The sequence below is a fragment of the Oryzias latipes genome, chromosome 9 (genome assembly GCF_002234675.1).
Source record: "Oryzias latipes chromosome 9, ASM223467v1".
NCBI classification, from domain to species: Eukaryota; Metazoa; Chordata; class Actinopteri; order Beloniformes; family Adrianichthyidae; genus Oryzias; species Oryzias latipes.
The window spans coordinates 7,029,523-7,053,144 of record NC_019867.2 but is presented as its reverse complement, the minus strand read 5'-3'; the positions used below and the strand labels follow the sequence as shown (position 1 = coordinate 7,053,144).

At 37.6% G+C, this 23,622-nt stretch overlaps 1 protein-coding gene across 1 annotated transcript; it reads left to right on the top strand.

Moving 5' to 3' along the window:
• The first annotated feature begins 1,035 nt into the window (after positions 1-1,035).
• On the top strand, positions 1,036-23,542 carry LOC101158950 (leukemia inhibitory factor receptor). The gene is made up of 18 exons (XM_011478931.3): positions 1,036-1,197; positions 11,587-11,791; positions 12,003-12,139; positions 12,817-12,970; positions 13,174-13,446; positions 13,701-13,830; positions 14,462-14,586; positions 15,569-15,711; positions 15,826-15,979; positions 16,254-16,318; positions 16,818-17,049; positions 17,174-17,359; positions 18,718-18,819; positions 19,355-19,501; positions 19,657-19,794; positions 19,894-19,987; positions 20,173-20,239; positions 20,371-23,542. The coding sequence occupies exons 2-18, from the start codon at positions 11,686-11,688 to the stop codon at positions 21,034-21,036; spliced, it is 2,919 nt and encodes a 972-aa protein (XP_011477233.1). The 5' UTR covers positions 1,036-1,197; positions 11,587-11,685; the 3' UTR covers positions 21,037-23,542.
• Positions 23,543-23,622: the final 80 nt, after the last annotated feature.

Genomic DNA, 23,622 nt, shown 5'->3' with positions numbered 1-23,622 from the left:
GCATAATTAAAAAGTAAAGTCAATACCAGAAATGCTTTTCCATTTTAATTTTGAGTCAAAAAATGCAGCTTCCTCTTGAAAATGAAAAAGCATTTCTGGTATTGACATTTATTTTTATTTTATGCTACAGAAACGCTTTCATAAAAGCAACAAAAAGGCAGGTCTACTGATTATTTGAATTTGGTTTAAAAATTTACAAAAATAAAATAAACTTTTCAGATATGAAAAATAAAATAAAATTAGAAATCTGTTGTCAAAAAAAAAAAATCTGAATTTAATGTTAAAATTCCTTTAATTAAAATTGACGTGTTGGTTTTAATTTGTTTTCAGTTTGCTTCCCTGGCTTTTTTACTCAAATCCTAATCAGATCATTTTGTTTGATATGTGTCAACCACTTTGGGTTGATGAGTGTTTCTTAGGGGTTATTATTACTGCAAATGGCTTTTATAGAGTTAAATGTTGGTGTCTGCCTTTTTTCCCCCTAAATTTTGTCCTGAGACTTAAACATGTACATTTACTTTAGTACTAATTTAGACAAGGTTGGTTGTAAAATAACTAAACTTGTATTGTTATCAGTATTATCAGAGCCTTAAAAAAACAGTGCTGAGCAAAATTATTGTCTGCCTGGGGCCTTTTTTAAATTACGTCAAAGTAAGAGTGTTTTCCTCTTTTTTACCTGATGGAAACAAAAGTTACTTGTTTTCTAATGATATTTTAAATCTGGGTTGATTTTTTTGTAATAACTGGTTTACTCTACATCAAGCAGTGTATTTAAACTTTAAAAGCTAATCCGACTTTGTGACTTCTTTAGTAGCTTCTGCTAAATAAATGTTCATAATTGCTGTATAGTTCAGTAAAATAAGTGTCATCGACATTTGAATTCTCTGCCTGGTTTCAAGGTCTCTAAACACTCGCCTCTGCCTCTCGCCTTTTAGCCTTGCGTCACACCGCAGCACAGACCCCGCCCAGTCGCTCACTGTGCGAAAGGCCATTGGTCAGAAACAACGTCAGTCATGATCCAAGCTAGCTTCATGCCAGGAATCCCAGTTTTACTCTGGAGAGGTAGGGAAAAGTCAAAACTACGTTGCGGAACGTGGGGGCACCAAGTTAAAAATATCTCAGACGTCTTTATAGCTCGATTAGTAACGAAAAATACCGCTGGTCGGTTGCTGTGAAAGACATTTCCCTGCATAACAGGTAATTTCGACATTATTTCAAAACCTTTTTATATCTATTTAGCCGTTGAGTTTGTTGATGGCCGCTGCCCGAACTGGCGATGTGTTTTTTTTAAACCCCAGACAGCAGTGGCCTGTATGGAGATGGGAAGCAAAGTAAACGCTAAATGTCAGTTTTGAATATTTAAAACAGCAGTTTATATATTGTAAAATGTTTAAAAGACATTGCCCAGTTTTTATTTTATTTTGTGTTTTTTTTAGTCCATCATCTGTCGTCGGTCTCACATGCTAATGCTAATGATGCAATTGTCCAATGAGGATGAAGTTGGACATAATATATATATTCGTTGGAAAATCTAGTTCATTTAAAGAAAGGGTGATGGTTGAGTTGGGATATTTTGTTTTCTTTTTGGGCTGTTTTGATCAACACGTTTGGATGTCAGCGTGATGACAGCTCTTTCTTTTGTCGTGGGTTGTTGATTTAAGCGTATCCGAGCTTCTATGTTTTCTTCACTTTGGTTTACTCACTTATTTTGTCTGAAACGTTTTTTTTGTTTGTTTTTCCATCAGACCTATTGTGATAATGCTTGTATGTTCACAAAGGCTAAATTATTTTATAAATGAAAAAAGTATTCTTTCTCACATTATTTCCCTTTGATGGCTCAGATGTTTCAGGTTTAGGTTCAAATGAATACATAGTGACTTACATTTCATTTAAACAATAACTATGATTTGTGCATTACAATGACTATTTATGAATGAGATAGACAAGTGTAAACACTAAAAAAAAAAAAAAAAAAGAAATACCTCAATTTCTGTTCAAAAGTATCCTGTTTAAAGATTTTGGGTTTTGCTGCTTCACCAGCTATAGAATCAATAGTAAAAAGTGGAGGAGGAAAAACAATCTTCTCCAACCTCTTGCCACATTTACTTGGAGCAAAATTCAGCTTCCAATCATTCATGATGACGTAGCAAACATCCCTGACCTCCAAGCCTGCCTCATATTGATGCAAGACAAACATTAAGTACTGCAAAGGGTGTCACTGTGCATGCCGTTTGTGCATGTTCAGTTCATTTCCGATTTTGGTTTCTGCATTGAAGAATGTATAGTGTTAAAATATGGCTCGCACTGCTTACTGGGATAGCTTATACTTTGGTTTCGATTCAGAACAGTGGACTTAGAAGACATTTGTGAGCCAACGGCAGCTATCTCATGACGTCGAAACAACTTCACAGCTTCCTGAAAGGAACAAGATAAATTAGATGCCCCAAACCACCCCCTAAACATTAAGGAAACTTGATGTAATGCGCAATGTTCGTCGTTGCAGACCTGAATCCCACACATCACGTTGTGACAAAAAATGTTAATGAGCGGGGTAAGGAACAGTCAGAGGTTCAAGGCCTTAATACAGAATAATAAGCTGCACTCTGCAGACGTAAAGCACCTAATAACATAAATTGAATGATCTTCAAAAAAATATTAAAAGTTGTGGAATCACTTGAATAATGTCCTGTGACAAATTTATGGTGTTAAGAGCACAGATAGGGAAGATGTGGTATAATAGTAATAATTGATACTTTATTTATTCCACAATGAGGAAATTCTTCTCCGCATTTGACCCATCCTCTGGGGGAGCGGTGAGCTGCAGCCGAACCGCGCTCGGGAGGCAGCGTTAAGGGTCTCGCCGAAGGACCCCCACTGGGTGATGTTAATTTCTCACCATTGATATGGTAATTGCTCCCAGTAGCATTGTTTATTTCCCTCTGGAAATCGAACCCCGGATTCCTGCGTGGCAGCCTTCTACCAGCCGAGCTTCCCAGCCACTTTTCTTATCGAAAGAGACAATAAACCCCTTGACATATCTACCTGTGATTACCGAGTTTTCCAATTGTTTTCTATCCGCAAAACAAAGGCGATTAGGAAGACGTAAAATAATTGCTATTTAATTTATTTCTGTGTCCAGAATTGGAAACTCTATCATTTGTGGTCACCAACCTTTATCTCCGGACTTTGTAAAATTGTGGCTTGTGGTCCCTACAAACATTACATCACAGTTGGTATTGATACAAATTACATTTTTAATTCTACTGCATAATATAAACACGTCTTATTAAAAGACTAACAAATATCTTTTTGTTTTTGGCTGCGCTCTTTAAGGATCAACATAGTAAAATCATCTTTCTCCCTTTAACTCCATCCTTAGAATTTTCATCACACAAACCCACCGTCCCAATTTCCTTCTTCTCTACGTATCTGAAAACCAATGCTTTGACCTCATCTAGGCGTGAGATTGAATCTAGACAGCACAGGTACGTCCAGCCAAGGTTGGACAGGTGTTTAGCAAAACTAATCGCTATGTTGACGTTGCAGGGAGAGAGTCTGCTCACTGGCAAGATGTCACCCAGATTTTAGCCTCTGATCCAATGTTGGGCTGATCTTAAAATGATCAATCATATGCTCATCTTTAAAAAAATAAAGATAGGAGCAAACCTGATGGAATCATTAACGGTCAGCATCATTTTTCTGTACATAACGAGAAACATCACAAATAGGGCTTTAGTAGCTGCATTTCACTATTCCATCTTATTCCCTGTCAGCTTGATTTAAAGAAACCATGAGTGATAAATAAAGATGCTTTTGCTGATGTTTTAACATTTTCAAAACTCTTGTCTTCTGGGGATTTTCCGGAAAGTTGTTGCATCAGTGGAGGCTTTGACAGTCTAAAGCTTTGATTGGCTATAGCTTGATCCACATGGACTCTTCTGCAAGCTTAGAAGAGAAGTCTTAAGGAGTAAAAACAGAAATAAATGAAATAAGGAAGTTTTTTTCAACACACATCCCTCCCTATTAGGGAGACGTGTTGTCTACTTGTATAAAAATGTCATCATGGAAGCTTAGACCTAATTGCTACATGGATAGGAAACTAATTAAGTTTACCACATACACCTCGTTTTTTCTTTCTTGTTTTTCTTCAAAATATAGTTTGATGATTGATCGCTTAGTGATCAGCCCACCCTTGTTTTGGATCACAGGTCAATATCTGGGCGACATATTATCAATGAGCCACTACAACATTAGGATGGTCATTTTATCAAATATGTGGTAGACATTGACCAGACAAATGTGCGCCGTCTGAACCCCAAGTAATTGGGACTATTAATTTAGGTTTTTACAACCACAAAAACAACAAGTTCAATGTATTTTATCAACAATAAAATCCTATTTCCTTTATATCTGTTTATCAAAAATAATACATTACATAATCCAATAATACATTAGAAAACCAGTTTGTAGTGGCAGCAATATGGGACTCATAATTTATTCTAAAGATTATATAGTATAAAATATAAACATATATACAGTAAGGATTCAGATGCCATTGAAGTGCAGACTTTCAGCTTTTACTCCATGGGTTGAACAAAAAGATTGCAGAAAAATGTGAAAAACTAAAGCATTTTTTAAACGCAATCCCTTCATTTCATGGGCTCCCAAGTAATTGGACAAATGAAATAACTGAAAATAAAATGGTCCTTACTAATATTTGGTTGAAAAGCCTTTGTTGGCAATGACAGCCTGAAGTCTTGAACTCATGGACATCACCTGATGCTGGGTTTTCTCCTTCTGAATGCTCTGCCAGGCCTTTACTGCAGCGGCTTTCAGTTGCTGTTTGTTTGTGGACCTTTCTGTCTGAAGTTTAGTCTTCAACAAGTGAAATGCTGCTCAATTGGGTTAAGATCAGGTGACTGACTTGGCCATCCATGAATATTCCACTTTTTGCTTTAATAAGCTTGAGTTGCTTTGGCTGTATGTTTTGGGTCGTTGTCCATCTGTATTATGAAACGCCGCCCAATCAGTTTGGCTGCATTCACCTGGATCTGCGCAGACAGTATGTCTCTGAACAACTCAGAATTCATTGGACTGATTCTGTCCTGTGTCACGTCATCAATAAACACTAGAGTCCCAGTGCCACTAGCAGCCATGGACGCCCAGACCATCACACTGCCTCCACCGTGTTTTACTGATGATGTAGAATGCTTTGGATCAGGAGCTTCTACACGCCTTCTCCATGCTTTTCTCTGGCCATCATTCTGGTAGAGGTTGATTTTGGTTTCATCTGTCCAAAGAATGTTTTTCCAGAACTGTGCTGGCTTTTTTAGATGCTTTTTAGCAAAGTCCAATCTAGCCTTCCTATTCTTGAGGCTTATGAGTGGCTTGCATCTTGCAGTGGACCCTCTGTATCTACTTTCATGCAGTCTTCTTTTTATAGTAGACTTGGATATTGATACGCTTACCTCCTGGAGAGTTGTTCACTTGGTTGGCTGTTGTGAACGGGTGCCTCTTCACCATGAAAATGATTCTGCGATCATCCACCACTGTTGTCTTCCGTGAACTTCCTGGTCTTTTTGCGTTGCTGAGTTCACCAGTGCTTTCTTTCTTTCTTTCTTTCTTTCTCAGGATGTACCACACTGTTGATTTTGCCACTCCTAATACTGTAGCAATTTCTGGCATGTTTTTTTCTGTTTACTCAGCTTAAAGGCCCGTACACACCGGGACGAATATTCGCCAGGCGTTATTCGCCAGCGTTTTTCGCCACGTTTTTTGTGTTCACACCCAGGCGATTTTCGCTGACGGTGAGCCGAGCGAACATGCAATTTCATTCCCTGACATTAGATGGCGCTTAATGTAAACAGAAATACTCCTGTACACAAGGTGGCGCTGCGCAACTTTACACTTCTTAAAGTCGCTTTTCACTCAGAAGAAGATAGCAAGTATTTACGCGCTTGTCAGAATAATACAAAGAAAACATGAATATTTCAAGCATCAGTAGCTCCAACTGGTACTTGGTAAGGGGATACTTAAGAATGTCCGTCATTATTTCTTTGCGGCAGTGTTGACGCTACTTGGCGTCTATCTTCTTCGCTGGTATGTGTGCTCAGCAAGGCAGTTTTGTGTTTGAGCGCCCCCAAGTTGTGTTTTACTGTAACTTCAGAAGCTCCAGACACGTGTGCAAAAGCGCCATTCTCATTGGTCGAATAGATTTCGACGGGACGCGTCGAAAAAAAAAAAAACGAACCCGAGGCGTTTTTTTTTTTGACGCTTTGTCGCGTGGCGTTTTTTCGCGTCGGTGTGCACACTCTCATTGGTGCCCTTTGTTTAGTCACGAGGCGTTAAACGTCGGCGAAAATCGCCGGCGAAATTCGTCCCGGTGTGAACAGGCCTTAATGATGGCTCCTTTCACCTGCATGGAGAGATCCTTTGACTGCATGTTGTCTGTTCACAGCAAAATCTTCTAAATGCAAGCACGGGTCCTCTAATCAACTCCAGGCCTTTTATCTGCTTCACTCATAATGACATAACAAGGGAATTACCCACACCTGCCCACGCAATAGCATGGAAGTCAATTGTCCAATTACTTACGAGCCCATGAAATGAAGGGATTGTGTTTAAGAAGTGCTTTAGACAATTTAGACAACATGTGACAATTTCCATAACTTAATGTTAACCAGCCCTTTAACATGTTAATAACATTCTTATTTTTATTTATTTTTTTAAATTTTTGGGTTAACCTGAATCTGAAAGTTCTTTTAACTTTATCCTCTTGTTATTTTTAATCAAATACATTTATATGTGTATGTTATGACATTTCTTAGGTAGAAAAACCTTTTTTATAAGACCATTTTAACTTTATGTCGCATAATATTTGTAATTATTACCTAAAGATATGTAACTGTAATCAACTGTGATTAAAAATTAGGAAAGTGAGTAAAAATGTCTTCCTAGAAAGCAGCTAAACTTAAATGATCAGATTAAAACAGATATTTTGTTTTTGCCAGCATTAAAAATGGTTTTTGTGACTCTGTGTGTCATAAACAAGGTGGTTATTTTCATATTAAATATAATTTATTTGAGGCTAAGTTTTCCTCTCTTCCTGTTGCTCCAAAGATTTGTGTTGGTAAAATAGGAAGGAAGGAACTGCTGTCTGGATGTAGTCCAAGAGCAGCACACACACAAAGAACTGAATGTCCCTTTTTCCAGTGAGGTCAGAGGACAACCATTCCATGATTGCTACTCTCCCTGTTCATTTAGTCTCTCAGCAGCATCCGGTCTTCTCGTCACATTTTAAGGTCAAGGATAATTAGCAGCTTCTTTAGTTCATGTTTCAAAATATCCTCTGACTTTTATAGTGCATGAGAGCCACTGTGTGCTTACGTTTTGGCTCTAGTGGCCATTCTGCGACAGGATAATGACAATGTTGCTGAGCGTCTCTTGGCAAAAAAAGTAGCAGAAAGCTTCTCTCGTTTTCTGGTGGGGGAATTTACTTTCAGGTGTTTTGATTCTTGATTTATTTGTGGTTCCAATTATGGAAAGAGTTGTGTTTCAAGGTCTATTATGTTCATCCGAAAAACCTACACATTTTCTTATCACAGTGGGAAAGTAAATGTGTAGTTGTACTGTTAAATACACTCTTCGGTAATTATGGGGGTTACTTTCTAAAAATAACCCACAATAGGCAAAAGCCGTGAAATTGTCTGCTTTTCTTTTCTTTTTTTACAGTTATAGATGTTTTAAGGCTGTTAAACCGCTTATTACACACTTTATGAACTTCTCAGACATTAGCATTTTCACACTTTTCTTTTTCGTTTTAACTCTCAAAGTTTAAACCTTCATAGAAAAATATGTCCAGTATTGTACAATGAAAACAAAGATCTGCTCACGGTTGAAGATTTATGTCAGTTTTGGAGAATGAATTTATTCTGTGCTCATCAGGAGACATAGAGGGGCTTGGTCGTCAATCGTCTAAAGATAATCAGAACACATAACACAATGTGTTGTTAAAAGAAAAAATTCAGAGGCCATCAAAGATGAACTGTATTATAGCAAAGTACCACTGTATAGATTTTCTGACCTTCCTGGGTTGTACTTTAATTTACTTGCTTTTACAGAGGCAGGAATTAATAGGGAATTAAAGTTGATTTTTTGTTTTTGTTTTAAGCAAATTTGATTTAGGAACTAGTTGTCCTATTAGTAAGATTTAGGTGTTTTGAAATTGATATTTATGCTTTGTGGCCTTCTCTCTAGGCAAGTTTCTTAAATCATCATGTTTACCTTTCCTGATGTCTGTTTTAAGTACCGGTATAAGTTGGCTTTTCTCAAATTTTGCACAGTTAAATGTGTTTCCTTACTGACATATTGAGAATTTATATCCACGTGCGGTCTAACAGGTATAGCCAACGTCATGGGTACTCATGGCTTTAGAAATAATAGTTTCTTTTGTGAAACGGACTTGTCAGCACGTCATAAGATATTTGACGTATTGACTTGCTTTGAGACGCTGGTTTTGTAAAACATTGCAAATACAAATTTGATAGTTGAAAAAATGAAAAAGAAGTATTTAGATAAATGCTTGAAAGTCTTTAACATTTTACTTTCTATGTGATCACATCTGTCGCACTTTCCATGCTTCATTCCACAAGACTTTGGCAAGCTGCAAAGTGAAAGAGTAAAACAGTCAAAGGGTCCTGTGTAGAGCCGGTCATAATGAAAGTCATACATGGGAATTTTAGTTGTGTTTTTTTTTTTCCACCCTAAAAACTGGATGCACATTGATGGTGTTTGTATCTGGTTTTTAAGTACAGACAGTGCCTTTGCGGTTGTGTTTGTGGTCACATTTATTACTGATGCAAGGACCAGAATGAGAGCCCACAGGAGAGGTATTGATCTGTATATGTTGGGGGAGGGAGGGGGGTCCAAAGCTTTCAGTTTGTTGATGAGGTTTCCCAGAATCCCACTCTTTTTTTCCCCCTACTTCCCATAAGTCCCACCTTTATTCCCTCCAGGGTTTAGAGAGGTAGAGAATATAATTCAAATCCAAGGCTGTTGCTGCAGATTAGTTGTAGTTGTAGGAAACTGACCCAAAACTCTGAATTTCAGACTGTCCTTGATATTTTTTCAGTTTAATATTTTAATTGGTGATATAAATGCTATAAATGCTGGCAATGTGTATGTATCTCATTAAGCACTTCAGATTGATTTTCTGTGTTAAAAAGCTGTTTTATGGTTATTAATGGAAATAATAGATGTTCAGGTCAATGGTTTTTAAGATGATCTATTTTATTTCCAATGGAAGATCAGGTTTTGAGTCCTGATGTCTGTCATGCTTCTGGCTTGAAATCTCTTTTAATCAAAGCAAATGATGTCACCAAATGAGACTGGCTATGATTTAGTTTGTTAATTCCTTAAAATTTTTAGAATCCAAGAAAGTCCTCTGTACGGCTTAAACAGAAACTGTTGGACTCTGAGTGTGACTTTAACTTTTACCCCCCCCCCCCCTCTTTAAAAGCTATATTTTAGGTTTCATTGCGTCTTGCAAAAGCCTCTCATAAAATCTTGCTTTAGTCTTTGCACAGTTTTCTTTTTCCCATCAGACCCTGTGAAAAAGCTCATTTGGAAATGTTGAAAATTTAATGTTAGAGAAGAGAATTCTTTGCTTTAATAGCCTCTTATTTGCATAACTTCATGTCCTGCTTTAAGATCAGATGCATTCTTATGTTCCCCCAAAGGAACTTTAATTCCTTATTGCTTTAGAAAAGAGAAAAAAAGAAAACCAACAAGGCCTTCAAAGAATGTGAATAATCCCCTAAGAATATTACACGATTTCAGTACAGTTTCATTTTTGCCTAATGTTTTTCCCATCTTCTTGGCTCTAACAAAAGACTGAAAGAACTAAGATGTTGAAAAAAGGAAAAGTTTTCTTGGGTGTGTAGCAAAAATCATTTGTTTTAAAATGATGCAAAAAGACAATTGTGATGTATAAACAGTAGTACTGTAAATTGTTTTGATTCTTCAGAGGAATGAAGATGGTGGTACTTTAAAAAAAACATCAGTTGAGTCTGAAACACATTTGCGCCATAATAAAGACCAGGCTTGTTGTCGCTTGTTGTTGTCTTTCTTGTCCATATAAACATAGTTTTGTTTCTTCTGAGGATTGTTAAATGCTTCAGGACTTGCCCCTGCTTGCCTGAAGGGAAAACAAGATTGGTTGTCTCAGAACTGTGAGACAGAAAAAAAAACAGTATAATTTACATTTAGAAACACTTAAAAACAGCACACTTGTTTGTCTTGTTGTTATCTTTGATTAAAATCCACAAAAGTAAAAATGCATGATGCAGCTGATCTTTCCAAAGGTTTCATGACAATTTATTGATGCCTTTTTTTATTGCAATATTAAGGTGGGGCAGCAATAAAAGGTTGAATTTTCAAAAAAATTTGGCAAATCTTTTGCTGTATACAGTATCTGTCAGAGCTTTCCCCCCAAAAAAACTACAATCCACTTTATTGAGTCTATAAATATATTTAGATGCTGCTGCCAACACTGTATTTCATGGGGAGGAAGGCAAACCGCAGTTCGAGCAGTTCCAGACAACACAAGGATCAAGCTACAACTTCCCAGTGGCAAAGCCCTGTTGATGTTTTAGTACAATTACTCCACGTTGGTTTTTTTTCCCCACGATGGATAGATTATGCCGGACAATAGCTCTTCTTGTGGTTACATGTATTCTGTCTGTGTTAATCTTGTGAAGAGTCTTTTGTATTTAAAGCTACTTCATGACTCAAACTTTTACAGTTAGTGTTTTAATTCTATTGAGATCATCCGTTTGAATTAGTTGAACACACACTTTCTTCTAATTCCATTGCTGCATGTTGCTCATGGGACGTGGTCCATATTTTTCTTATCACTTTTTAAAATTAGACTTCACACATAAATCTTGATATTTTGACATACTTGTGTCATTTATCAATATTTTGTGATTTAGCTGTACAAAATAAAATCTTTAACACAGTGTGACTAAATGCTAACAGTAAAAAGGCTGTCACTTTTTCCACCAAGTATTGTAATTGATGTGTGTGCTTGAAATTCAGGTTTGACTGCTGGTTACTCCCATTTTTATTCAGTTTTAATGTGCCTGCCTTTCTAATAGAGGAGAATAGGTGAGCTGCTGATCTAAAACAAGTTTCCTCACTTGTTGACATCAGTGTCTGACATGACAGCACCTGTCAGGATTGTGTGGGTGTTCTAATGTTGACTTTACCCTCTTCCTGGCAGTGGTACCTCTCGGTTTGGCTTGTGTCATCAACAAACTCACCAGGGAGACAAGTCTGGGCTCTAAAATAAAAAGACACAACACCCTTTCTGGATTTACGGGAATAAACCTAAGTACCCAAACAACATGAATTAAAAACTTTAGGTGCACAAAAACCCACCGATATATTTAATGGAAATAATTCTGACATTTAAAAGAGTTTTACGGTCCATTAAAAGTCTTTGTCGGATGACTTGACTCATTTGATCTGTGACCATCACACCTTCAGTCCCTGATGTTGACACTGTTTTTCTGTATTTTTCTGCAGGGCTATTCTTCCTGGATCTTGTCTCCCAGAATGCTTGGTGTGCCGTAGTGGAGAGGCCGTCTGTGTTAACATCAGCTTTGCCATCGCCAGTTGAAAATCATGCCCAAGCTAATATTTCAACACACCCTAAAGCTTAACTGTAGCTTTCCCTGGCTTATCTGTGTCCTTGTTAACCTCTTGGCCCTGAACACCCATGCCCAAACCAGTAAGAACTCAACTAATTACCTTATTATTATTCACCCTATTATTAGTATTATTATTTGTACTTTGCTCTTATTTTAGATTAAGTTGATGCTCCATTTACTCTTAAAAAAGTACAAGTGATCAGTCTATTATTATTGTTGCTAAACTTTGATCTTTAATATTGTACTCTTTGGGTTACATTGTATTTATACTGTTTTGAATTGATTTCCTAGTTCCTACTGTACCAAAGCAAGTGAGCCTTTCAGCTGACCTGAGTGTCAAGGAGCTGACCATATCCTGGTTTGGAGGAGCTGCTTCAACCTTTGACCTCATCATTCTGAGAACAGAATTCAATACCAGTGTTTTCTATGTGCGTACACAACATTTGTTTTATGTTCAGTTCCGTTTGGTTGTTACATTTGAGTCAGAATGTAGAGAAAATAACAAATTCTGAGGAAATAGGTGTTAAACATTGTTAAGACAAATTCTTAACCCCTTTATGTTGCTAATTTTAAACATAGCATTTACCGCTAATTCAAGACTCCGCTTATTTTAGCATCACATCGAATGGAAAAAACACTAAAACATATTTTTATTATACCTGGAACTAAAGTCAGGATTGAAAGGGTAAAATTAGCATTTTTAAATACAACTTACAGCTTTGCCTTTCATGTGTGTTATTCAGAAGCTTTTGTTTTTATTGACAAACATTTATAAATAAAACATGAAAAAATAAAATAAAATTAAACTTAACCTAAAAGATGCAATAAATTGCTTTTATTTTAAAGCAATTTCTTGTATTTTATCAGACAATTTTGTTAATTTTTGACAAATTCATTAATTTATAAAGGAACATTTTGAATTTGAAAACTAATTAAACAAATATTTAAAGTGGGTTGAGTCCAAAGTTGTATTAATTTAGTATTTTGCCAGTGATACCCAGTCATAGTGGACAGGTTTTGGTGCACCCGGTTTCAACGTTGATTTTATTCCTGCTAAAGCTATTTAACATCAAACATGACATTGTCCTCCCTGCATCGTTTGTAGGACACAATCTCAGCAACAATGAATCAGGCGAGCGGTCGACATGAGTGGAAATGGACCTCTGCTGAACCTCTGGAGTGTACATCACTGTCGGTCAGAATCCGCTCAAGAGATGGACTGGCAACAAGTGAATGGAGCAAGATGGACACATTTCCAGGTTAACTGGATATTTATTACACTCACGTATTTTAATGAATGTCAGTAATAAATATGAAAATTTGTATCTTTCATCTTAGTTTGGAAATCATGAATTCACCAAAGCTACTTTAACTTTTGCTTTTCGTCTATAAAAGTGCTTCAGATCCCAACTCACTGTATTTTTTATCTTCCCTTTATTATTCTTTAATCTATTCTTTTCAGGACGAGATCTTCCCAGCAACAACACTTTGCAGATGTATCCACATGACAGAGTGGTAGAAGTGGGCTCCAACATGACCTTCTGCTGCATCGTGAAGGAGGGAAAGACCTTTAAAGAGATGCTCTACGGCAACACCGTCATGAATGTTACACGACTGAGTCGACGGAGTTATGCCACAACGCTGGTCAATGTGGAACCAACTGGCGTATCAGGAAGCAACATTGTCTGTCGTCTAGAGGATCTCTCACTGGACGGAGCTGTCATGTTTGTTGGATGTAAGAAAAATGCTTCGACTTGTTAGGATGTACATGCTTTCATGAGAGGAAGATGATCTTTTCTTCTCTAGAATAAGTTAATGACAATAATGAGAGTACAACAAAAGTTTTTATTTAACACTTAAAATAAAAATTCTTTGCCCAATACCTCTGAAGGTAGTTTACTATTGCACAGCTGGTTTTAAATATACATTAAATATAATTTACTGTTTTATATCAGTGTTCTAAGTTTGCTCTTATTGACCAAATTCCAGATCCACCTCTTCCCAGTGATTTTGTGTGCGAGACCCAGGATTTAAAATCTGCTGAGTGCCACTGGAAAGAGGCTCGCGACAGTCACTTGACTGGTGGGCGTAGAAGAACACGCTACTCAGTAAACAGCAGGTACAGTCTAACTTGACAAAGTGAATACATAAAAAAAAAATGTGTAAACGTTTGAAAGCTGAACTCCAGGTATCAGTTTTTCTAATGTCTTTCACAGAGTGGTTTTTGATTAAACTGTGACATAAACACGAGTTGTTAAATCCAAATAAATCATTAATTAATTGTTTTTCGCATTTAACAATTACTGTTATGTTATAAAAGTGTTGTGTTATTTTGTGAGACAAAGTTGACCATCAAAATGGTATAAAGCAATGCACCTTGCTCCTTCTGGACACTTAAAAACAGATTTCTATCTGCAGAAGTGAAAGGGTTTTTTCTGGGAAAAGCAACTGTCCCATGTCACTTAGCTTTTCAGATATTATCTCTGAATCATTTATGATGTGTCCTTCTGCTTTTCTCCTAAAAGTGTTCAATGTACGGGAAAAAAAAGAATTATAAAACACTTAGCATGATTAAAAGCCTCATTCTGTATGTCTATAGTTAGACTTCTTGATGGATTTACAGGAATAGTCTGAAAGTGCGTTAAAATTCTGTGTTGTCTCCCTGTGGTTCAGGATGTAAAAACAATATTCCACTTTAATTCAACAGAGCATCAGATTTGATTGTTCTTGTTTTGTTGTTTTCCCTCTAGGAACTGTAATGTGGATTTACAGCTGACGTGCAGGCTGCCTCTGTGGGATGGTAACTGGACACTGATGGCTGAGAATAGCCTCGGACATTACAGTCTCAGTGACTCGGCTGAGCTTATTCATAGAGGTACTGAGTTGGTTTCTTTCACCCTTACCCATACAGAGCACATTTAAATGTTTTTCATGTTGGTTTATTGTAAATTCCAACTTTTAGTAGTCGTAGAATAAAGTAATTACACAGAGGCAAAAAGTAATTGTCAGTCAATAATTCTACAAGTTGTCCCGACATGAAAAGATGAGAGAAGTGTTTAATGGTCGTTATACCATGGTCCGGGTGAATACTCGATTCTGATTGGCTGCTGAGTTTGAATTAAAAAGTGATAATCCACAGTGATGATGCAAACCTAAAAAGGAAGTTCCGGTCACATAGTTTTAATGTTCTATATCACTGCGCTGGCTTCTTTGAAACAAGCTTTAGCTTCATCATCTTGACTAAAACAAGCGGAAAGAGGTGAACTTTCTGATCTGATGCTTTATTTAACCCGTCGTGACGATCAGCATATATATTGTTTTTCTTATTGTTTTCCTTTGCCGCTGCAGTCGAGGTCGGTGCATTTGCGTCGGACGGTTCAGGCTTCCATGGTGTGCGTTAATTTCTGATGATGGACACTTTTTCGGAGATTATCCTTTACTTATAGTTGAACTAAAGTGTCTCCTCAAACTAATTGACTGAGCACACCTGATCCAGGTAATCAACAGCCAGAAGTGCAGGGACAGCTGGTAAACAAGCAGAGTGAGGATCAAGGTTGGGTTGCCCTGATTTACAGGAAACCGTTGACCTCTGTCATTACCAACCAGGGTTGTTGACCTTATTTTCTGCGCCATTATACAAATACATTAGTTGAAAATGAAAAAAGGGATTTCCTGGATTCTTATTTCCAGTCTGTGTTTTACAGTTGAACTGTTTCAATGATTAACATTACATTAGACTAAACTCATTATTTGTCGTGACACAACATGCAAAATTAGTGAAAGTCAAATACTTTTTTGCTCTATTGTAGAATTATTCAAAATGACTCAAGTCTGCAAGTTATGCTTTTTCTTCTCAGTTCGTCCTGTTGCACCAGTTAATCTAAGCTCCGTTGTCAATGCCTGGAATGCTACTGTGATGTGGCAGTGGACCTATGAAAGCTATTTCACCCTGGATCTGAACTGCCAGGTGGAGTCCACCAATCATGAGTCCAAAACCCTTGTAAGTTTAGCATTACATTAAAAAAAACATAATGTGTACTTTAATTCTATCATTAATTTTTACAGCATTTGAAACGTTTTGACCACCCATTAATTGTATATGTTGTGTGTGCAGCATGTCTTCTCTGGTGTGGGGCTTCGGTCTGTGAAGCTGTCTGGCCTGCACCCTGATCAGGCTTACACTGTTCGCGTTCGTTGTGGACATCAAAAATATTTCTGGAAATGGGGAAACTGGAGCCAGACGTTTTCATTCAAAACCCAAACTGATGGTAAATAATCTAATTGTCACTTTTTAAGTAATTAGTCATCAGTTTTTCTTGCTTTACGTGAATTCAACCACGGTAGTCAAATAACTGGGATATTGTTTAGACCAGATTCAGTTATTCAGTTAAAGGGTAATGTTTGTAAACCCAAACTCTCAGACAACTTCAGAATATTTGAAGGATTTAGAAGTATACTTCTTTGTTACTGCACTCTTTTAAAAGCAGTCTAACAGAATGTGTTTTTAGTCTTTTTAGTCTAAAAACGTCTTTGTGTTTTTAGTCACAGATCCTCCTGACGTGTGGATGTGGATGAACAAAGACAGGACTGGGCTGGTTGTTTGGAAGGTAAATGACCGCTAAATCAAGTATCATGTTTTCTGCACTATAAGTCACCCCAGAGTAAAGGTCTCAGCAACCAAGAAACTCGTACGGTAATAAAGAAAAAAAGTCATATATGAGTCGCACTGGAGTTTAAAACAACTCTTTCGAGTCTTGCGCTAGACAGGTTGGTGCTTCTTCTTGTGCACCACTTTTAATAGAAAATACTGATACACACACCTACAGTGCCCTCTACTGGTTGTTAGTGGGAAAATAACGAACATGTCAGCCTATAATTATTTATCTATTTAAAAAAAACAAAAAATCACATATAAGTCTCACCTGAGTCACACCCTTGGTCAAACTACACAAAAAAACACAACTCATGCTCAGAAAAAAACGGTACTCTTGAAGTTTTTGGATTGTGGTTGAAATGGAAGCTATATGACATTAAGAAGCCTGATATGTCAACCGTGAAATTCAAAAATCCTCTATAGTAATGTTTTCTTCTTTTGACTGCTTTTAGCCTTTGGGTTACCAACAAAGCCACGGTCGAGTCACAGGTTTTGAAGTAACTCTTTGGAACCCAGAAGACGTTGAGCAACACACACAAATCCTGCCACCCAACACCTATTCTGTTCGAGTCAACCTCACAGAAATGGCTTCTCTTGGCGTCAACAAGAAAGTTTTTGCAACCGTCGTTGTGAAAAACATCAAAGGAGCGTCTCCTCCTTCACGTGTGCCTCTACGATTTATAGGTTGGTAGAAACTGAGTCCACATGAAAAAAGTTTTGAAAAAGCAAAATATGTTTTATAAAGTTATTGATATATTTATAAAAATGTATGAAATGTAATGAATCAAATGTGTTTCTGTCTTTACAGATGAGCAACCCTTGGTCTTGTCCAAGCCTGTTTTTACCAATAACAGGTTATTTCTGTTTTGGCAGCAGAATGCCACCAACACATGTAATTATTTGGTAGAATGGCTTGATACCTCTTGCGAGCACGATTGCCCTGTGAAATGGATCAGAGTGGCTGCTGGGAGCACAAATGTCTCCATTGAGTCAGGTATGCCAGGCATGCAAGCTTTTACAAAGGGACTGTTGTTTTAGTTTTAAATAGGGTTGTGCCGATGGACGATATCATCGTCCATCGTGATGGGTGACTGACATCCCGATGGAGAGACCACCATCGTGGTGCCACGCCCCCCCCCCACATTGCGCGTCGACACCATAAGCCCGGTTACATGTACAAAATATCTTGATGGGATCAATGGTCGGATTAGAATCCAACCGTGTATATGGGCCCAGAAAAATGTTTTCAGAATATAAAAACGTTCACTAAGGTCACACTTTCCGTCGGAATAAATCATTCGCACATGCGCAGTAGGGTTTGAAAACCGGAAGGATATAGATTCCGCCGAGCGGCTTTTTTTTTCAAACTTTATTGAATCTAGCAATTCAATACAAAACAATGTTAAACAGCGCCGAGCGGCTATATACATTGACATGTCAGCTCGGTAAAATACGAGATGATCTTCTAAACGTGCTTTTAATAATGTTACGGTTATTATGAAACACCTGTTCGCTCATCATTTGAATTTTAATCCGTGTGGTCAGTGCTTTTTCTGAACGAAGCCAGGATTAGCAGTATGCTAACACGGGCTAACAACATTAGCTTTGGGTGGTGCTGCTTGCTGGCTGCACGTAAACGTGGGAATAACATCAGCCTTTATTTAGTCGGGACACGACTGGAAACACAAATCCGCGTGATTGTTTGAATGTTTTCTAAGGACTGAGCGACATTTCTGCTTTGAAGCTCTAACCGCTGTGTGTGCTGACGATCCGAGCTGTGCTCAGACACACACTTTTAGAACCGGTTCTGAGTTCGGTTGCTTGTACCCCTAGAGCTGCGGGACGGATCGCAGTCTTAAATCTCCCACACATACCGCTCATGTAACAAAGCACCCACCCCTTCCCCTCAAACACAAAGCTGCAAGTCCGCGCTCCGCCGGTCCACTTCACTAGTGAAGTGCGGGAGCGGACTACTTCTTTTCTATTTTGTTTGTTACTTTTTTTGTTAAAGTCACTTCCCTCAGTTTATACTGGATCATCGCGGATGAGTCATTAGTTGGGAAATAAAATGAAAAAAGCAAAATAACGAATAGCAATTATATAAGAACGAAAAATGTAAAAATACCCCCCCCCCCGACGATGTCATCGTCCATCCCGATGGTTGACAGCAAACATCGTCAACGGCCAATTTAAGGGACATCGCCCAACCCTAGTTTTAAATGCTGCAAAATGTCACTGTTGACATAGGCTTGAGTCTGCTATGTTTGTATTTTTGGGCGTCTCACATATTAAAAGCACAAATATCTGACAAAATAATTAAAATTACGAATTTTTTTTCTTTTTTACCATCAGAGAACTTCAAGCCAGGAGTGAGATACAACTTTTCCCTGTACAGCTGCCCTTCAGATTCTCCACAGCTTATCACGCGCTGGCAGGGATACACTCAGGAACTTGGTAAGTGTGTTGCTGTCTCAAGACGGTCAAGACAGTGTTACAATGGTCCTTTTATTGTTGCGGTAGTAAACCGAGATGTAGCCAGCTTTATTTTTATCTTTTTACAGTTATTATAGCTGCTGTAAGCCTTTAAACCCCTCACTTTGTACACTTTTCTCAGACAGACATGAACATTTCCACACTTTTGTGTCCTGTTTAAAATCTTTAAGTTTAAACATTCATAGAAAAGTAAGTCCAATATTATAGAATGAAACCAAAGATCAGCTCATGATCAAAGATTTATGTAGATTTGGCGAGCTCAATGCATTCTATACAGGAGACGTGGCGCGGAGGGGATTGATTGACAATGATATACAGCCAATCAGGACACTATCAAAAAAAGCAAAAAGCAAAATTTCACTGAAAATAATTCAGCAAAACAGCGAGACCACAAAAAGTGAAACGCATTATAGCGATGCACCGCTGTATTGTGTTCCTATTTGTTACACGACAACCTGTCTTTAATTTCTTCATCTTTTTCTTGTGGTCTCCACAGTTCCCTCCAGATCAGTCCCACTTTCTGTCAAAAGCCAGGATTCAAAGGTTGTCATCACCTGGGGGGAAATTCCTCTTTCTGACAGAAGAGGCTTCGTCCTGGGCTACAACGTTTACATCAGCAACGGTTCTGAGCTTGCTCTACTAGGTAAAAGCTGTTGGAAACCAAACACTTGTTATGTATCACGTCAAGATGACAGAAATGTGGACCAAAATATGCATTTGTACCTTTAAGACTTTTTTTGATCACCTTTTGAACTGACATTTTCTCATTACCTTCTGGTTTCCGCTTTGTTCCTTTAGCAAATTTGTCCAGCAGTGAAATGAGGCGTTATGTAGTGAAGGGTCTCTCTGTTGGCAACTACAAGTTCACGGTGAAATCATACACATCAGCAGGCGAGGACACGGGCAGCACTGCTTCTATTACATTGGAACCATTCAGTATGTGACCAGATGGTTTACAGTTATACATTAATATGAGGTTAAGCCGTTATTTTTGTTCTTTTCAAAAATAATGTTTCAAATATTCTGTTCCAACAGCAGATGCATTGATCCTGGAAATGTTGGGAGCTTTGGGAACCATTACCATATTACTCATCATTGTTACTTTTATATGCTACAAAAAAAGAAATTGGTGAGGGTTTTTTTGTGACTTTTTCATTATTATGTATCCTCAAAATATTGCTACATGGACAACATTTATTTGCAAAACTGTGTGAAGTCGTTTTTCTATTTCTGCTTTCAATGGAAAGCATTTAGACATGTTACTACATAGTTTTCTGAATGAATGAATCACAACGCGTTTTTTTCTTGCACCAGGGTTAAAAAAGCATTCTATCCAGACATACCTGAGCCCAAGCTTCCTGGTGATTGGTCCAGACTGCAGGTATAATCCCATGATAGTCCAGTGATGACTAAATTGATATCTGTTTATAAATGCTTTATTTGATTTTAATATCAGGAGATAAGTTCAGGTGTTGTTCTTCAGTCAGTAACTCTGTATTGCCTGTCTTTTAGGGGCCTTTGGATGTGAGGCCGTCTCCCCACAGCATGGTCCATATTGTTGAAAAGCCTGAGCGGGATTTTAACAAAGAGACTCTCGTCGTTATTCCTGAAGAGGAGGAATATTTTGAGAAAGACGAGCCAGTCGACACAGATGAGCCAATGTCGTTGCGCTACTACAACCAGGTGGTAGACGATCGGCCCATAAGGCCACGTTTCCCAGACTCCTCTGCTTCTTCAGCCTCTTCATTGGATTCGGGACACACGGATGTCACATACACTGGCATTCAGACTTCAGGTTCGTCTCTGGTCTTCCAGCCGGATCCACAGGGATCCTCTGAGGAGCAGCCACCTGAGGTTGTTCTCTATGATGGTGGTTACAAGCCTCAGATGCACCCTAAGGTCTTGAGTGATGACGTGGTGCTTAAGTCATCCAACCCTTTCCAAGAGTCCGAGGCTGCCAGCTCTGTGGGCTACAAACCCCAGTGCTCCTGGCATTTGGACTCTCCCACAGATACTGCTGAAACCAGCAGTCTGGCCCCCTCTCTTGGATCGCCAACCTCTGTTACTTCCACCCAGTTTCTCCTTCCAGATGGGGATGGAGATGAAAAGAACAAACAACAGCCATCATCAGCTGCAGCAACCTGGTTTAGCAACCTGCTGTTGTCTTCAAAACCATAGTATCTTCTGTTTCTGTTGCGCGGTCGGAGTGAACCTCTCATTTAAACATGCTACCAAGTTTGACCTCTCTCAAGAAATATCATCTCTTAAGTGGCACTGCATTGTCAGCCATGCATTTTGATCACAGATTCCTACATTTGAAGGTATTCATACCAAAAGAAAGAAAAGAAATAACTAATAAGTTATTTTCTGTTACATGAAAATATCACAATACAACATGTATACATTTGTGTGGAGAGGTGTGTCCGTAAAATATTGAAACCATCCCCAGGAAACCTGGAGTAGGTGAGATGTCTGTCTTGCATCTTTGAGACGGGCTTAAGTGGGCATTTCATGTGGACATATCTTGAGTTGTAGTATTTGCAATGTTTTGATTGCATTTTATACATTTTTCCAAACTCCAATGCTCCTCAGAAAGGAAAATTGTGTTGGGAAAATAAAAAGTTCCTAAGTTTGAGGAAAGAACACTACAAGAAAGCATTTAACCAAACATAGAAGGCAGTGAAAGTTGCAGTTATTGGTGTTGTTGTTTCTTGTGTTGGTTCAGTACCTTCTGGTAACCCGCTGAGTCCAAACAAAGAATAGGTCAGTTTCCTTTAAAAAAAAAAAAAATCATTTTTACAAAAACTTTTCTTTTCATAGTGAGAATTTTTCTAAAATGACATCCTAACCAGTATGACACTAATCAAGGTTTGCACATTTTAAGTATATCATTTTATAGAAATATGGAAGTGGTGCTTTGTTTTTGTTGTGTTTTTCGTGGGTTCTGAAACCCTTTTATTGTAGAGTATCATAAGCTAGAACATTTATTTCAACTGATGAGATTCACCGAACAAACAGACTTTACTTTGAAGTCTTTTATTATTCTTATAGCAGTAACGTTTGTTTTCTTCTTGTTTAACATATCTGTCAGGCCAGTGTCTTTTACTGATTGTTTTCTGAGCGTCACTTTGGTAATGAGGTTGTTTTTGTCCGAATAACCTGCAGACGGTATATATGTGGCTAATATAATTAACTTTCTGAAGGTAATAACAGGGGTTATTAAGCACTATGGTGATGCTAAAAGGATACTACTTTTCACAACTTTATAAACAAACCGCGCACTAACAACTAAAAATGAACTGAAGTTTTATATTCCACTGTAGAGCTGCAGGCAAAGTCTGACCTTCTTTTTTGCATTCGTAAGTGTTTTTGCTTTAAATATACACTTAAAGCATTTTTTTAAAACATAAAAGTCACTTTATTTTAACTTTTGGCCAAGGGACCACAGTTAGAAGATGGTTTGGAAGATTCCAAATCCTCTATTAGCGTTAGTCGATGACAGTTTAGAAGTGATCCTCTCCGTGCACCATTAATGGGTTGAGTGTATTACGGTAATACTGAGGCCTTTATTAGAACACGAGAAAGCGAAGTCTGTGCCTTGATGCACTTTTTCTGTTGTCAAAATAAGGTAAATTATATTCTGGTCTGGACAGGTCTGCTTCTTGACACAGTGGTGTAATATCTTTTTTTTTTTAAATTTCATTTAAGCGCTTCCAGTTAAGAAGCTTTAAATAAAACTACTGTGATGTTTGAAATGACTTCTTATAAAGTATCATGTACAGATAAACTGTTCACAAGTGGACAGGAAGTCAAATTTGCAAAAAAATTATAAAAATAAAAAAATTAATTGATATATATATATATTTTTTAACCCTGCCTGAACTAATTAGTAAAGGGTGCATATAGTTTTATTTTTAAAAACAACTGCTGATCGTTTTCTGTCTACTTTATTAAGCAGCATGACTTTAGAGATGATGTGTTACATATGTTTTGGATCAGCAAAATCCTAACTTTTGATTTCTGATTCTTGTTTTGGATGCAACTTAAGTGTACATAAGCCAACTGTTTTTGTTTCCTATTTAAAATAAAAGCTTAAAAAGTTTTACCATTCATAGATTATAGGTTATACACTTCAGTGTTGACTGCAGCTTAGATACTACTTTTTTTGTCTGTTCAACTGTGTATTTGTTTTGTGCTGAAACACAAAAACTGTTAACTGGAATTGAGTTAGAAATGTGACTTGAACCTTCTTTGCCTTAATGTTTGATTACAGGTTATTGCTCTGCCAAAGACTATAATTACACACCATTTTCACACACTTTTCTTGTTGTCGGTCCACAAACATTTTAAATCTTTATTGTCTCCACCAAACACTGCACAGCAAACACTGTCTGAAAAAAGGAATTTTCCTCTTAAAACTTTAGTGAAAAAAGTGCATGCTGTATGAAATATCAGTATAAGTGTGTCAACTGACTATTTTATACTATGCATTAAAAACTCTTGCATCATTTCATGTCTTTTGCTTAAAATGTGTTTTGTTGTATTACTTGTTCAACCCATTGAAAGCCTCACGTGCTACCAAAATGAATGGAGATACATGTTTTTTTTTTCTTTTCTGCCCATTCAACACTTGTTTGTAGATGTCCCCGTTGCATTTACTGTTTAAATAAAATTCCACAAAATCCACGTGTCTACAATTATTGTGGTTTTCCTCCGAGTAAAGAGGTGTTACTGTCACAAACGGAAAAAAGGACAGGGCTGACG